Source organism: Vicia villosa, linkage group LG4, assembly GCF_029867415.1.
Source record: "Vicia villosa cultivar HV-30 ecotype Madison, WI linkage group LG4, Vvil1.0, whole genome shotgun sequence".
Lineage (NCBI taxonomy): Eukaryota > Viridiplantae > Streptophyta > Magnoliopsida > Fabales > Fabaceae > Vicia > Vicia villosa.
Window position 1 is genome coordinate 120,037,695 of NC_081183.1, and position 16,118 is coordinate 120,053,812.

Consider the following 16,118-nt stretch of genomic DNA (forward strand, 5'->3'; position numbering starts at 1 on the left):
GAGTAATCATCTACAATTACGAACCCATACCTTTTTCCACTAAGACTTGCGGTTTTGATGGGACCAAATAAATCAACGTGAATGAGTTCCAAGGGTTTATTTGATGACACAATATTTTTTGATTTGAAACTACTTTTTACATGTTTTCGTTTGATGCATGCTTCACACACGGCGTCTTTATTAAATTTTATTTTAGGAATGCCTCTTACTAGATCAAATTTTATCAATTTTGAGATGGTTCTCATGTTAGTGTGGCCACAACGTTTGTGCCAAATCCAATTTTCTTTTTCATGAGAGACAAAACAAGTTTCAGATGATATTTCATCTAAGAAGAAAGTATAGAGGTTCTTGTGTCTGGTTCCATAAAAAAGAGTTTTGTTTGTGAGAGGATGTTTCACAATGCATGTATTTTGTTTAAATATAACTTCATAACCATTGTCACATAGTTGGCTTATACTTAACAAATTATGTTTTAATCCATCTACAAATTGAACATCTTTAATTACAGCGGAACCATCCATACCAATGGTTCCTATACCTTTTATTTTGGCCTTTTCATTGTTGCCAAACGTGACTGATCCTCCATCTTTATTTTCTAGAGAGATGAAGAAATCCTTATCTCCGGTCATGTGACGTGAGCAACCACTATCCAGATACCAAACCCTTTTCTTTATTGAGAGAAGACATTCCTGTAGAAGAGGTTAGCATTTTTTTAGGTACCCAGATTTGAGTGGGTCCTTTAGGGTTAGAGTTATTTTTAGCAGGTACAAACTTTATAGGTTTGGAGAGAGATTTCTCTTTCCATGTAGGTAATAGATTGTTTTGTTTTTTAAAAAGGTTTTGTTTAAATGGTCTTTTAAAGAAACATTTTGACTCCTCGTGATTTGTTTTCTTACAGTAGCAGCATTTTTTATTTGTATTAAAGTGGTGTTACCTGAGTCTGAATTTTTTATATGAGGTGTAAAAAAAGTTTCATAGATTCTTTTGTTTTTTGAGGATTTGAAACCTATTCCTGCTTTGTCAAAAATACCTGATTGTGAGCCCATTATATTTTGAAATGTTTCAGTAGATCTAACAAATTTTGTGATATCCTGAGTTAGATTTTCTATCTTATTTTCTAAAGTTTCTATTTTTGGAAGATTTGATTTTTCAATTAGTACTTTTTGTTTAGAGGAGAGTGAAGAGTGAGCATTGTATAGATTAGTTATTGTCATAGATTGTTTATCAATTGTTCTTTTTAAATCTTCCTTTTCTTTGATTAAGTTTGAAATTTGTTCTTTTTGAAAAAGACATTTTTGAGTTAAGAGGTTTGAGTCCTCTAGCAGATTGTCAAACATAATATTCATTTCATGATAAGTGTTACAAGAGTTAAGAGGACTTACTTCGGATTCAGAGGTAGTCATAAGGCATAGATTTGCTTCTTCTTCGTCAGTGTCTGAGTTTGAGTTCTCAGAGTCATCCCATGAAGCCATCATTGATTTCTTCTTGAATGGTGTACTTTTGACGAACCTTTTTTGTTGAGGACATTAAGTTTTGAAGTGTCCAACTTTGTTACATCCATAACATGTGATTTTGCTTTTGTCTATCTCAGCCTTTTGAGGATCTCATCGAAATGGTCGTTTGTTTTGTCCTCTTCGAAATACCATTTGCTGAATGCGTGTAGATATGAGTGCTAAATCATCCTCATCTTCAGAAGGTGATTCATTTGACTCCTTATTTTTCATTTGAGTTTCTTTTGAGTTTTGAGCATCCTTAAGAGCAATTGATTTTCCTTTCTTTTGTGGCTTATCTTCTAGAATGATACATTCATGAGCACGAAGAGAACCAACAAGTTCCTCAAGTGGTAGAGTTGTTAGATCTTTAGCTTGAGTTATAGCAGTAACCATTTGTCTCCATACTTTAGGGAGACATCTAAGTAATTTTCTTATTCTCTCATGAGCAGAATAAGTTTTTCCAAGAGATCTTAATTCATTAATAATAATTGTAAATCTGGAGAACATTTCGTCTATGGTTTCATCTTCTTTCATTTCAAATGTTTCAAATTTTATTACTCCCATATCTATTCTTTCTTCTTTTACATGACTTGTTCCTTCATGGTGAATTTCGAGTTTATCCCAGATTTCTTTGGCAGTGTTACATTCTTCAATTTTATTGTATTCTTCTCTACTAAGAGAACATGATAAAATAAATTGAGCTTTTGAGTTTAAGAGTACCTGGTTTTTCTCTTCAGGAGTCCAGGACGCTTGAGGTTTTGGAGCAGCGGGAGCAACGTCAGTTGGAGCAGTCATTGGAGTGAAGTTTCCTGTTTCAATGATGGACCGTATATTTATATCTTGATATAAGAGAAAAAGTCTCATTTTACCTTTCCAGTAGTAGTAGTCAGTTCCATTGAAGAGTGGAGGTCTGTGGTATGATCCTCCTTTAGCAATGAATTTTGTTTGTTCAGCCATTCTTTAGGTTGTCGTGATCGTTTTACTCTAACGCGGTTAAGTGCAGTATTTCAGAGCCCGAGCTCTGATGCCAATTGTTGTAAATAATTGTCACTAGAAAGGGGGGGGGGGTTTGAATAGTGACCTCTTTAAAATTTAGTTTATATGAGAAAGTAAGATATAATGTAATATGAGGATAGGTAATAAAGAACACACAAAGGTTTATACTGGTTCACCAAAAGGGTTAGTCCAGTCCTCACACACAGTGAGATTTTCTTATATCTTACACTTTTATCCTTTAAAGAGGGATAAAAATGTTATACTTTACACAACCTCAAAAGGCTTTTACAATCACTAAAGTTTCACTTTAGATTTTTCTTTTTCTTTGTTACAACCAAGATTTTATATCTCTTGAGGATATACAAAATATTTAGTGGATGATATGAAGATGATTCACTATTTGGCAGTGATAAGATTGCTTCCTTTTCTTATGTAATAAGATAAGCTTTTTGACATTGATTCAAAATGATATTAAGCTTGAATATCAAAGTTATTTCTTTCTTTGCAAGAGGTGTTGATTATATATAGGCTTGTAGGAATATAGCCGTTTGAGTTCTCTTTCTTCTTGCAAGGTTTAGAAATATCTTTCTTAGATGGATGTGTACTTTGAGGATATCAGAAGATAGTCCTTTGAGTAGATGAGAAATCTGTCTTAGCTGGATGTGTACTTTGAGGATACAGAAGATAGTCCTTTGAGTAGATGATCATTTTCTTTTGAATATATGCACGTTGGTTTATTTTGATTGGATAGAATATGCTGTCATTTGAACCAAATGCTTTTGCCAATGTTTTGATCAGATCATGTTAAAGCTAAAACAAAATATATGAGATCTTACAATAAGAGCACCTGTAAGTACACTTGTTAGAGGAGTTAGAATGATACATGTTGTCCTCAAAACTAAGAAGTGTTTCAATATTCTCCTCCTTTTTGAGGATGACAAACTTATTCTAGATTTTGTTTTAGTTTAAGCTCCCCCTGCAAACATATTAAATTATTTTGTTCTAGGTTCTGACTAAATTCTTGACCATAAATGGCTACAAAAAAGGGGGAATAGACAAAACCCTCTTTGTGAAAAATGAAGGTGGAAAAATCATGATTGCTCAGATATATGTGGATGATATAGTGTTTGGTGGGATGTCAGATATGATGGTTAAACACTTTGTCAATCAGATGCAAACTGAGTTTGAAATGAGTATGGTTAGAGAACTGACATATTTTCTCGGGCTACAAATTAAACAAATGGAAGACTCTATCTTCCTCTCTCAAAGAAAATATTCCAAGAATATTGTAAAAAAGTTTGGAATGGATAATGCTAGTCACAAAAGAACACCTGCTCCTACTCATTTAAAGTTATCAAAAGATGAAAGTGGCACCTGTGTTGACCAGAGTTTGTACAGAAGCGTGATTGGAAGTCTGCTATATCTAACAGCCAGTAGACCAAATGTTGCCTTTGCAGTTGGAGTGTGTGCTAGATATCAAGCATAACCCAAAGTAAGTCACATAAATCAAGTCAAAAGGATTCTCAAATATGTGAATGGAACTTGTGACTATGGTATATTGTACTCTCATGAGTGTGAACCTATCTTATTTGGGTATTGTGATGCTGGTTGGGCTAGGAGTGTTGATGATAGAAAAAGCACATCAGGAGGGTGCTTCTTCTTGGGAAACAATCTCATATCATGGTTCAGCAAGAAACAAAACTGTGTCTCCTTATCTACTGCTGAAGCTGAGTACATATAGCAGTTGGTAGCAACTATTCTCAATTGGTATGGATGAAGCAAATGCTGACTGAATACAATGTCACTCAAAATGTCATGACATTGTACTGTGATAATCTCAATGCTATCAACATATCCAAGAATCCTATTCAGCATAGCAGAACCAAGCATATTGATATCAGACATCACTTCATAAGAGAACTTGTAGAAGACAAAGTGATTTTCTTGGAACATGTCTCAACTGAACTTCAGCTAGCTGACATATTTACCAAAGCTCTTGATGCTACACAATTTGAAAACTTGAGAAGCAAGTTAGGAATATGTATCCATGAAGAATTATAGCAATCAAAGCAGCTGGGAAATAAAATGTTGGACAGGATAAGTATTCAACTAGTGACGTGGCTGCTTAGTGTTTCATCTCCCCTGATGAAGACACTACAGATGCAGAATCTAGCAGCTCTGAGTCTGAAGACTGAAACAGTTGTTTCTGGTGATGTTTTTCCTTGTGGATTTTAATATTTTTAGTTATATTGGTTTAAGTCTGGCCTGTACTTAATTGAATATCAAAGTTGTTTTGGAAACATTTTTGGCAAAAAGGGGGAGTAGCTTATGTCACCTTAATCACCTGATGTCACCCCCAGGACAACAAGAGAAGTTTTTTTGGGTACTATTGAATGAAGTTGTATTCTGGAGGAAGTTTATTTTTGTAGTTGGTATGTGTGATGGTTTGATGGAAGGGTTGATCTATTGGTGTGATTGTATGCATGATGGTTTGTGTGTGTGATGGTATGATGTGGTAAGTTGTAGTTGTATTAGCTATTCCTGCAGGTGTGGTTGACTAGTTGTGTGCTCTGGTTGTATGTTGTGTGTTTGTTTTTCTGCTGCAAAGATTCTCTGATGATGTGGTGACAGGTTGTTTTAGCCAAAAATTTGCCAAAGAGGGAGTTTGTAGATGCTTTTAAATTGGCTACATTTTATGGTAAAACATTCATGTGTGTGTGATGTCTTGATTAATGTTATGACACGCTGTGTGTGGAATTGTGCAGGATTGTACGGTTGAGCTAATACAGGTTTTCGTTGGATGTCATGCTCCATGTCATGACATCAGTGTCTGAAAGCAGGAGCTGTTATATTTTAGTTGCTATGTTTCCTTATTTATCTCAGGCTACAATTTAGGAAACTATATATTTTGTGCTGTATGATTTGCGCTAAAATATCTCGTACTACAACATATGTGAACACCCTGATGATGTGGAAATTATGTTAACTTGGTTAACCCTAATTTATGTTTGGAAGGCCCAAGTGTTGCTGCCTATAAGAAGATTGCGAATCCTACTTTCAGAGGCAGAGGTTTTAACGTGAAGAATTTTGTGTTTCCATTGTGTTTGTGTTCACGTGTTTTGTGTTAGTGTTTATTGTACTCCAAACAATTGTCTCTTTGATGATTGTATTGGAATAGGGTGTTTTTGAGTTGTAATTGTTTTTGTGTCACTCTAAGATTTTAAGCATGAGTGTTGTGTCAATTGATTGAAGCTTTGAAGAAAAATCAAGATTTGTTTGAAGTGTGTCTTCATCCTATTTTATTTGTCATTATTGTTATCACTACTGTGATTGAGGGGGAGTGAGTGGGAACTCAGGTCTAGCACTAGATTGAAATTGCATTGGGTAGGTCTTAAGTGAAGAGTTGTAAACGAGGGAGTTTAGCTCTGAATTAATACTGCTTATATTGGATTTCCTCCCTTGCTTGGTAGCCCCTAGAGTAGATGTTGTTGTACATCGAACTGGGTAAACAATCATCTGTGTTCTTTACTATTTTTGTTTACTTTCTGCAAAAATTTATAATCTGTTCTGAAGTGGATATCATAACATCCGATACGACATCCATCGTGTGGTGCTAGAATTTTTAGTGGATGTTCCGTGTACGGGGGAGAATTTTTCGTGGTATAGTGGTGATGGGAAGTCAATGAGTAGAATTGATCGATTCCTAGTGGGGCATAATGTCATGAGTAGATGGGGTGTGATTGGCCAATTAATTAGTGAAAGGGATATTTTCGACCATTGTCTGATATGACTTGAGGTGGATAACTCGAATTGGGGTCCGAAACCATTTAGATTTAATAATCAATGGTTTTCTTTCGAATCTTTTTTGCCGTTTGTAAAGAAGGAGTGGATGAACTTGAAAGTTTATGGGAGAGGAGAATTTGTTCTTAAAGAAAAGCTTAGGCTCTTAAAGGAAAAGTTGAAGGTGTGGAATAAGGAGGTCTTCGGAAGGTATGATTTGGAGGTGAAAGAAGGAGTTCATGAATTCAATATGGCCGATGGTAGATTAGAGGTGGATCCCGATGCTTTTCTTGTTGATAATTTATAAAAAAGGAAGGAAGCGACTACTCGAATATGGAGGAATTTGAGAATTAAAGAAAACATGCTTCTTCAAAAAGCTAGATTGAGGTGGGTAAAGGAAGGCGATGCTAATAACGGTTTTTTCCACAAGGTCATGAAAGAAAAAAGAAGTTTTAATCACTTAGGCCCTATAGCTACGGCGAGGGGAATGGCGGTTTCGGTGGAAGAAGTGAGGGAGGCGGTGTTTAATCATTTTAGAGATAAATTTGTAGAATCGGAGGAGAATAGACCGTTGTTGGAAGGTGGTGAATTTAAGAGTATAAGTGGGGAGATGGCGGCAAACCTAGAAAAACCTTTTCTTGAAGATGAAATAAAGGAGGCGGTGTGGAGTTGTGGGGGTGATAAATGTTCGGGTCCGAATGGATATTCGTTTCTTTTTATTAAGAAATGTTGGGATTTCATTAAAGACGATTTTGTGTCTTTTTTCAAGTACTTTTATTCCGGCAATGTTATTTCCAAGGCTATTTCTTCTTCTTTTTTGTCTTTGATTCCTAAGACTAGCAATCCGCTATCCTTGGATGATTATAGACCCATTTGCTTGGTGGGTTGCATGTAGAAAGTAGTGGCTAAACTATTGGCAGGGAGGTTAAAGTGTGTTCTTGATAGTATTATTTCTCCTTGTCAAAACGCTTTTGTGCCTAGTAGACAATTATTGGATGGAGTTCTAGTGGCTAATGAAGTGGTGGATTATGCTAGGAAGGAAAGGAAAAGTTTTTGTTGTTTAAAGTCGACTTTGAGAAAGCATGTGATAAAGTTAGTTGGAGTTTTTTTAGATATATGTTGAAGAGAATGAGTTTTGGTAGGAGATGGATGGGTTGGATGGAGATGTTGGTTTTCAATAGTAGTATGTCGGTTCTTGTCAATGGAAGCCCCACTAAGGAATTTGGTGTGTTTAAGGGTTTGAGACAAGGTGATCCTCTCTCATCTTTTCTCTATGTCTTGGTGGCGGAAGGTCTTTCGGGGTTGGTGAGGAAGTCTAAAGAAATTGGGGAATTTGGGAGTTTTTGCATAAAGAGCTCTTGTTGGGTGGACATTCTCCAATTTACAGATGACACTTTATTAGTGGGGGAAGGGACTTGGAAGCATGTCAAGGCGATTAAGGGGGTGTTAAGGGCGTTTGAGATTGCTTCGGGGCTTGGTATTAATTATCATAAAAGCAAATTAATTGGTATTAATACAAGGAGTTCTTTTTTGGAAGCCGCGACTCTTTTTCTTTCTTGTAAAGTGGAAGAAAGCAATTTTTATGTTCTTGGTATACCTATTGGTTTCGATCCAAGGAAGGAATTGACTTGGAAGCCTTTAGTGGTGAAGTTAAAAAAGCACCTTGGGAGTTGGAAGAATCGGTTCCTTAATTTGGGAGGTAGAATCACACTTTTGAAGTCCATCCTCACCTCGTTGACGATTTTTACAATGTCGTTTTACAAGATGCCTTTGAAAATTGTGAAAGAAGTTAATAAGATTCAAAATAATTTCTTACGGGGAGGTATGGAGGAAAAGAGGAAGATACATTGGGTGAGTTGGAAGAATGTTATTCTTTCTTTTGACAAAGGGGGAATCAGAGTAAAAAACATTGTGGTTTTTAATCAAGCTCTTCTTACAAAGTGGAGATGGAGAATTCTTCAAGGGCACGATTCTCTTTGGTTAAGGGTGTTGAAGTCTCGGTATGGAGATTTATCTTCCTTGGTGTACTATGTTTGGCTCAAAATCTCCTTCTTTTTCATCTATTTCATCTCATTCTTCTTTATGGTGGAGGGATATTATGAAAATTGGAAGGAGTTTTTTTAGGGATCCTATTGTTGAAGGGTGTAGATTTGATGTGCATAATGGGTATAATACTCCTTTTTGGGAAGCAAATTGGTGGGGAGGAAATATTTTGAAGGATGTTTTTCCGGAGTTATATGAGGCTTTTAGTTTGAAAGGGGTGTCGGTGGCGATTATGGGTGGGTGGTTAGAGGGGAGATGGAGATGGGGGGATTTTGGGGTATCCATGACTATGGAGGCGGAGAGGGGTCTTTCGGAGAGAATTTTAAGGTTGAAAGTGGTGTTGTCCGAGTTTGGCGAAGTGGGGGAAGGGAGAGATGTTGTTTCTTGGAATTTCAATTCCGATGGGGTTTTTTCGGTGGCATCTTGTTACGATTTTTTGGGAATAGCTTTCATTCCGCAAGGGCCTCCAAACAAGTATAATGAGGCTTATGGGCTTGTGTAGAAGGCGGAGGTGCCTTTTAAAATAAAGGCTTTCGGGTGGAGACTTCTTCTTGATAGGATTCCGACTAAGGACCTTTTGGTGTATAGAGGTAGTATTTCGTTTCCTTTAGATAAATTAAAATGTATTTTTTGTGAATATGAAGTAGAGAATAGAAATCATTCTTTTTTTGGTTGTCGGGTGGTGAAGGCTATTTGGAAAGAGATAACTCTTTGGGTGGGTAAAGAGGGTGGTATGGAGGATGGGTGTTTGTCGAATTTTATGAATTGACATTGCTTCTTCCGGGATAAAAAGGTTAAAAATAGTAAGGTGGATGTCGTGTGGTTAGCTACTACTTGGACTTTATGGTTGGCTAGGAATGATGTTTGCTTCCGGGAGAAAAATTGGAACTTTAACGATACGGTTTGGAACATTAAGTCCATGGTTTAGAAGTGGTTCTTTTGCGGGAAAATTACGTACTCCAATTATACGTTTTATGAGTTCATTAAAGATCCGCTTCTTTTTCTCTCATAAGTTTAATTGGTTGTAATTTTTCTCTTTTTTGTGTGGGTTTTCCCGTATTTGTGTATTTGGGTTAGAGAACCCTTAATTGTCCCTATCAATATATTTTGCTTACACAAAAAAAAAAAATTTAAGATATAGTCACAATCCTCCAAAATTTTCTCCTCCTAAACCTTCAAAAATCAACTCTTAAACGGCCCCTAAGATTTGACGGGGCATGCCACTTTAGTTATCATACCAATAAAATAAGAGAGCAAACTCTTTTTGAAAAACTAGCATTAAAAAAAACTCTTTTAACATAATTTCCACTCCCCTTTTAATAAAACTAGAAAATTTTAATAAACATAAAATTGAATCCCTCAAAACCTATGTTTTATTTACTTTTTAATTCCACCTTGTCACTCGTAAGAGGGATACATAAAAACACATATTTCAAAATAGAGCCTGTCAGAAAACTATTTCATTATGAACTTTGATCAGTGCTGCTCACAATAATTAAGTAGTAATTTTGTGAATGAAGAAAAAAAAAACTAAAGATTATATTAATATTGACTAGACAATTAATAAATAAAAATAAAAATCTATACCACATAAATCATGTTTTAAAATTTCTCCACTTATCTCATATAATCAAACAACAAAACATACATGATTATAATTAACTCAACATCTCTAATAATCAGTTAGACACTTAAGAATATTAACCTGCATTTGCAAACAACTAACATAACTCTCTAACTCACTCACCATTTCATCATCACTCATAATTTCTTCTCCCCCAGGTAACAATTTTCTAAGACATCTCAATTGTTCATCCACAATCTCATCCTCATCTTCATCTTCATCTTCATTTTTTTCTTCAACCAAAATCTCCTTACAATCTTGCTTAGAAATAACCCTAGCCATGTCCACTTTTGAACCTTCAACACCATTCTTTTGAAGCTTTGATTTTAGAGCATTACTCCATGCAAAACCTTGAGATGAAATAACCATAGCCATGTCAACTTCATATTTCACAACACTCTCAACTTTCTTATCTTCTATAGAACTTCTTCTTTCATTGATCTTCTTCAAAGCTGGTGCTAAGTAGTTCATGTAGCTTCTAGTAAACTTTGCTTGCACTACTTTGTTTGGCTCAACTGAATAAACACGTTTGCGTTTAGCTTTTTGGCCTTCCATAAATCAATAAAAATGATTTTTTTTTCTTGTAATGATATTGATTGATGAGAAAAAGATGATGAAGAAGAATGGTTGATAGTTGATAGTTGATACTTGATATGAAGATGTAATAATGGATAAATGGAAAAAGAAAAGTGAAGTGGAAAGTGAGGGAATGAAATAGAGTTATAGTGGTTGAGGAGAATGAAGGCAAAAACAAGCTTTTAGAATGTGTTGGGTTTGATGAAGATCTCTTGAAATGAGTTCAAGTTATAGACTTGAGAAACTCAACTTGGAAGAATAATATTAATAATAAAATAATATTTTTTTTTTGTTGATATGAATGGGCCCCATCATATACAAAATAATTGGAATGATAAGGATATTTAATTATCTTAATGAATCTTATATTATTTGTAATCTAAGCTAAATCACATGTTTTAAAGGTGATCGGACCGTCTAGTTTGGTTCAAGGATCAGCTGTCATCAAGTAATTTTAGTATTTTTTTAATCACAGTTATGAAGATTAAATCGTAGTTCTTTCTAATCCATAAAATATTAATTGCAATGAAGAGGTAGAAATAGAGAGGAATTATATTAAGGTAGAAATGATTGGCGCTGAACTTCATACGGAGGATCACGGTTCGATTTTCCACAACTGTGATCGAGAGAAAATTGAATTCACTTGATACTAGAACTGATCCTGTACCGAATTAACCGGTGGTGATAATAAAAAAAAAATTGATTTAAATAAAATGAAATAAAAAGTGAGAGAATATTAATTGTAATGAAGAGGGAGAAATAGAGAGTGATTAGAGGGAGTAGTGAAAGGCACATGGAGTCACATGGTTGTTGCTTTTTATCACAACTAACTAGTACCCAAAGAAACGAACTCATACCCATGTGCCACTAGAAAACAAAAACACTAAAACCCCACCTCACTATAAATGTACTCACATGATGAATCACTCTTTGCATTTTCAGCCTCTCCTCATCCAACCCTTTTTGCAAGTTTTTCTCCCTCGTTTCAAATCAACCAGCTCACCCTAGTACTCCTATACTACTACTTCTCTCATCTTTTTTCTTTTAAGTATCTATCGACCGTTCGATTTTATTGATTATTTACGATTTAATCTCATTGATTGTTCGATTAAATATGTGTTTGATTTAATGATGATACAAAATTATCTTTTATAAAATTAATGTAAATGTTAATCAATTTATATTTAAAATTTTGAAAAATAATTTAATTTTTTTTTGAAAATAAAGCGATTTCATTTATCAAAAACAATAAAACTTCTAATAAAAATAAAACGGATGTACAAATTTATAACATTTAAATTAATAGTATAAAAAAATAATTTATATATATATATATATATATATATATATATATATATATATATATATATATATATATATATATATATATATATATATATATATATATATATATATATATATATATATATAACATAATTTTGAATTTACAAATATGCAAACATTTCTGATTAAATATTATATTTAATTTATAGTAAAAATGAATGATTTATTTGAATCTAATAAACGTAACATCAAGTAAAAAAAGGCAACTTCAAAAATAGATGAAAATGTAGTAAGAAAATTAAAAAAACAAAAACAAGTAATTTAAATATATTTGAAAATTAATTATTTGAAATATATAAATAAATAAATAAATAAATAATACTTATTTTAAATATATTTATTAATTTAAATAAAATAAAAGATAAATGAAAATGATTAAGAAAGGTGATTCTTGAAAAACAAGATTTTTTTAAAAAAAGACGACTACACATACAAAAGAGTTTTTTATGTTTTAATTAAATATTCCATAGGTTTTTTTAAGAGGAATAGATTTCAGTTTATGATGATTACACAATCAATCGATACAAAGTCTATCTTTCTTTATTGTTGGTTAACATTTATTTATAATAGATTTCAATTTAAAGTCTATTCTACTTTGACTATTTACATAGAAGTTCAATTTTGGTTTAAATCTAATCATATCAACCAATTAAATTAATTATAATTTTATGTGTGATTAATTAGACGGCGCATAGGATGAAAATTCAATTGGAGTTATGCAAGCAAAGTCAAACACTTGTTTTGATTGAGGAAAAGTGAAAACAAAAAGACTATCATAGGTTGCTTGATAATTTAATTAAACAAATTAGTTGACCTTCATATTTGGTAATATTCAACCACTACTCCTATGAGAGCCCCACCTTATTAGTAAGCTGTTTACATTAAATAGGAAACTAATTAATTATAAAAGCTAAATTATTATTATTATTATTATTATTATTATTATTATTATTATTATTATTATTATTATTATTATTATTATTATTATTATTAGGGTTAATAGTAGTTTACCCTGTAATATGAGCGTGTTTCGGTTTACCTCCACCGTTGCTAAAAGTAGGTTTTGACAACGATTTTTTTAAAAAAAACCGTTGTGAAAAGGTAGGAAAGGAGGAAAAGCAAAATTCGCTAAATTATAGGGGTGAATTATATTAACTTTATTTTTATTATTATTATTATTATTATTGTTAATATTATTATTAATATTATTATTGACAAATATTTTATTAGTAAATAATAAGAGGTATCCTTGAATTAAGTTAACTCGTTCATTGCTGCTTTACATTGTGTATGTAAGAAAGTTTAGGAAATAGAAGTATCTATAACATTCAAAATTTAAGAGACTTGCATACTATTTTTTCAATCACCAATGTATCAATCTTTTCTTTTACGTATATTTAAGTTTTTTTTTATTTTTAATCGAGGTGAGATTTATTCACCCACACTTGAATTTAAGAATTTCTTCCATAAATCAGTGACCATTAATACAAATGATAAATTTTTTGACAAAATTTTCACCTCAGTCATTGAAAATTAGAGGTCAAATGACTTGGAATGTTATTGTAATTATTATTCTTATGATTTATGAGACTTGAGGTATAATGTAGTGTTGTTGTTCAGGTATTTTTAATTGCCTGTTATTGTTGTTTTATCGATCGTAATTAGATGAAAGTCAATAGACTAAGTAAAGAGTATGAGAATAGAGTGATTCAATTTCTTGAATTCACGGAAAAAAAAATTCTAACAATAATGGAATTTTTGGTGTCCTTGTAAAAACTGCCGAAATACGCAAAAGCATCCAAAGGATGTTATGTTGAATCATTTAAGTTGTGAAGGAATAATTCAAAATTACACAAAATGGAAATGACATGATAAAGTAGCAAAAAAACTCCTACATGACATAAGGTTAAAAGTTGAAGTTGATGAATTTATGAATGATACTCTAGAAGATATGATTTGTGATATTGAAGTAGACGTTTTTAAGAAATCTCGTGTGAAAGATAGTTTGCAAAGAGACCTGGAAGATTTCTTATATCCAGGATGCAAAAAATTTACAAGATTATCAGTTGTGTTAATACTATTTAATCCTAAGGCAAAACGTGAGTGGACGAATAGAAGTTTCAATAAATTGCTTGATTTGTTGTAAGAAATGCTCTACAAGGTAACACGTTTCTGAACCGTAGTTATGAGGCTAAGAAGATATTGTATCCAATGGATTTAGACTATGTCAAAATACATGCATGTCATAATGATTATATATATATATATATATATATATATATATATATATATATATATATATATATATATATATATATATATATATATATATATTTGAAGGAATGCCCAAGGAGTGGGGAGCTACGTTATAAGTAGGAGGAGAATGGTGCTGAAGATGATGATGAAATAAGTAGAAAGGGTGTTCCTTCCGAGGTGATGTGGTACCTACCGATAATTCAAAGGTTCTATAGACTGTTTGCTAATGTAAATGATGCAAAGAATGCTATATGGCAAGCAGATGAAAGAGTCTATGATGGAAAATTTTGTCACGTAGCTGATTCATTGCAATAAAAGAAAATTGATTCGTTGTTTTAGAATTTTTAATTTCCCTTGAGCCAAGAAACCATAGGTTTGGGCTTGCCATCGATGCAATGAACCTGTTTGATAATTTGAGTACTAACCATACTTCATAGTTTGTTCTTCTCATAATTTACAACATATCTTCATGGTTATGCATGAAGTGCAAATATACGATGTTATCAATCTTGATTTCGGGTCCAAAACAACCATGGAACAACATAAATGTTTATTTAACGCCGGTAAAATTGAATATTTAAGAATTTTATGGGTGGAAGGCTTTGATGTTGATAATGTGATTACATGTGATAACTTTAACCTGCGTGCCATGTTGTTTTGCACAATAGATGACTTTCCTGCATATAGTAATTTATACGGGTACATCGTCAATGGACATAAAGAGTGTCCTATATGTGAAGATGATACATGCTTCCACCAATTACAAAATGGAAAAAGATTGTTTAACTTGGGCATTGAAAATTTCTAAGACCTAATCATGTAGTAGATTGCAGAAGGCTTTTAATGAAAAGCAAGATTTTTGTATCACTCCAAAGCCCTTAACCAGGAAGGAAGTTTATAAAGGGGCCTTAGGTGGTCGTAGGTGATTTCAATAATGAGCTAAAGACGGCTGATAGGGTCGGAGGAAATCTTGTCCATAGACATGAATATGAATACCTTTAAGACATGACGCAAACGAGTGGATTAATCTTGTCCACAGGGACTAGTGCATTGAACTGCCGTTCAACAGTTTCCATAGTTACGAGTTTGGATTGAATTGGTAAAAATTAAATGTGGAAATTAAACATATGAACAAGAAAGAATACATTCTTTGGAGAGGAAAAACTATCAAGCATGAATTTACACTACTCAAAACAAACTTAAACATATCGATAAGTCGCACTCAACATACAATACTCATCAAAACCATCACATACCTCTCACAGCAGTGCCCATCTCTACAACACTGAGCTGAGAGAACAACCGTATTACTCTTGTCGACGATCTCTCAACCGACTCAAACAACACGGAAGCATTAAGCTCCGATACCTACGTGATTATTAGCTCTAAATCTATCTCTAGAATCTAGAAACTAATAGATTTCCTTCCCTAATCAAGATTTGTGAGGTCTATCTCTACAACAACACAAATCCAAACATAAATGCAAAAAGATCAAGGAAAGCACAAAATTGATTTGTAAAGCACATATTATACAACACCATGATCAATACATATACATATGTTCAAAGTAAATATAAAAACATACCCAATAAATAGAGTATACAAAGAGAAGAGAAGAAGAGGAACCAAACATTTCTTGGTTTGTCAACACCAATCGATGAGAAATTCGACTTCTGATCATCAAGATGCAACCCCATTTGATGTTTCTAAGCATCCCTCTACCAAAAAATGAAGGTTGATGGAGTTGGGAACAAGTACCCCAAAACCCTCCTAAAAATTATGTTTTTGGCCCTTAAAACGTATTTCAGTCCTGCCAGATTCGTCAGGCGAGCCTGTCATTCGCCGGGCGAGTGACACTAGTAGCAACATCACTATTTTGGTCGTAACTTGAGAACCGTAACTCCGATTTGCGTCCGGTTCAAAGCGTTAGAAAGCTTATTCAATTTCCTATCTGACAATGACAAAATATCAACCAAATTGATGGTTTTTTATTCTTTGATTGTGAG

General features: G+C 33.3%; 3 protein-coding genes across 3 annotated transcripts; 2 read left to right on the plus strand and 1 right to left on the minus strand.

The window, feature by feature from the left end:
• The first annotated feature begins 3,582 nt into the window (after nt 1-3,582).
• Nucleotides 3,583-3,975, plus strand: LOC131597747 (uncharacterized mitochondrial protein AtMg00810-like). Its single transcript, XM_058870423.1, has one exon. The coding sequence runs from the start codon at nt 3,583-3,585 to the stop codon at nt 3,973-3,975; it is 393 nt and encodes a 130-aa protein (XP_058726406.1).
• A 2,403-nt stretch (nt 3,976-6,378) lies between these two features.
• On the plus strand, nt 6,379-8,814 carry LOC131597748 (uncharacterized). Its single transcript, XM_058870424.1, has 4 exons — nt 6,379-6,479; nt 6,582-7,149; nt 7,305-8,269; nt 8,361-8,814. The coding sequence occupies exons 1-4, from the start codon at nt 6,379-6,381 to the stop codon at nt 8,812-8,814; spliced, it is 2,088 nt and encodes a 695-aa protein (XP_058726407.1).
• Nucleotides 8,815-9,910: 1,096 nt separating this feature from the next.
• LOC131599561 (transcription factor bHLH146-like) lies at nt 9,911-10,734 on the minus strand. Its single transcript, XM_058871872.1, has one exon. The coding sequence runs from the start codon at nt 10,489-10,491 to the stop codon at nt 9,985-9,987; it is 507 nt and encodes a 168-aa protein (XP_058727855.1). The 5' UTR covers nt 10,492-10,734; the 3' UTR covers nt 9,911-9,984.
• Nucleotides 10,735-16,118: the final 5,384 nt, after the last annotated feature.

Excerpts from the sequence above, each read along its gene's own strand:
- LOC131597747 (XM_058870423.1), top strand. The coding sequence starts at position 3,583 with ATGATTGCTCAGATATATGTGGATGATATAGTGTTTGGTGGGATGTCA.
- LOC131597748 (XM_058870424.1), top strand. The coding sequence starts at position 6,379 with ATGAACTTGAAAGTTTATGGGAGAGGAGAATTTGTTCTTAAAGAAAAG. Across the intron at positions 7,150-7,304 it reads ATTATAGACCCATTTGCTTG|GAAGGAAAGGAAAAGTTTTT; the intron begins GTGGGTTGCATG and ends GGATTATGCTAG. Across the intron at positions 8,270-8,360 it reads TTAAGGGTGTTGAAGTCTCG|GGATATTATGAAAATTGGAA; the intron begins GTATGGAGATTT and ends TTTATGGTGGAG.
- LOC131599561 (XM_058871872.1), bottom strand. The coding sequence starts at position 10,491 with ATGGAAGGCCAAAAAGCTAAACGCAAACGTGTTTATTCAGTTGAGCCA.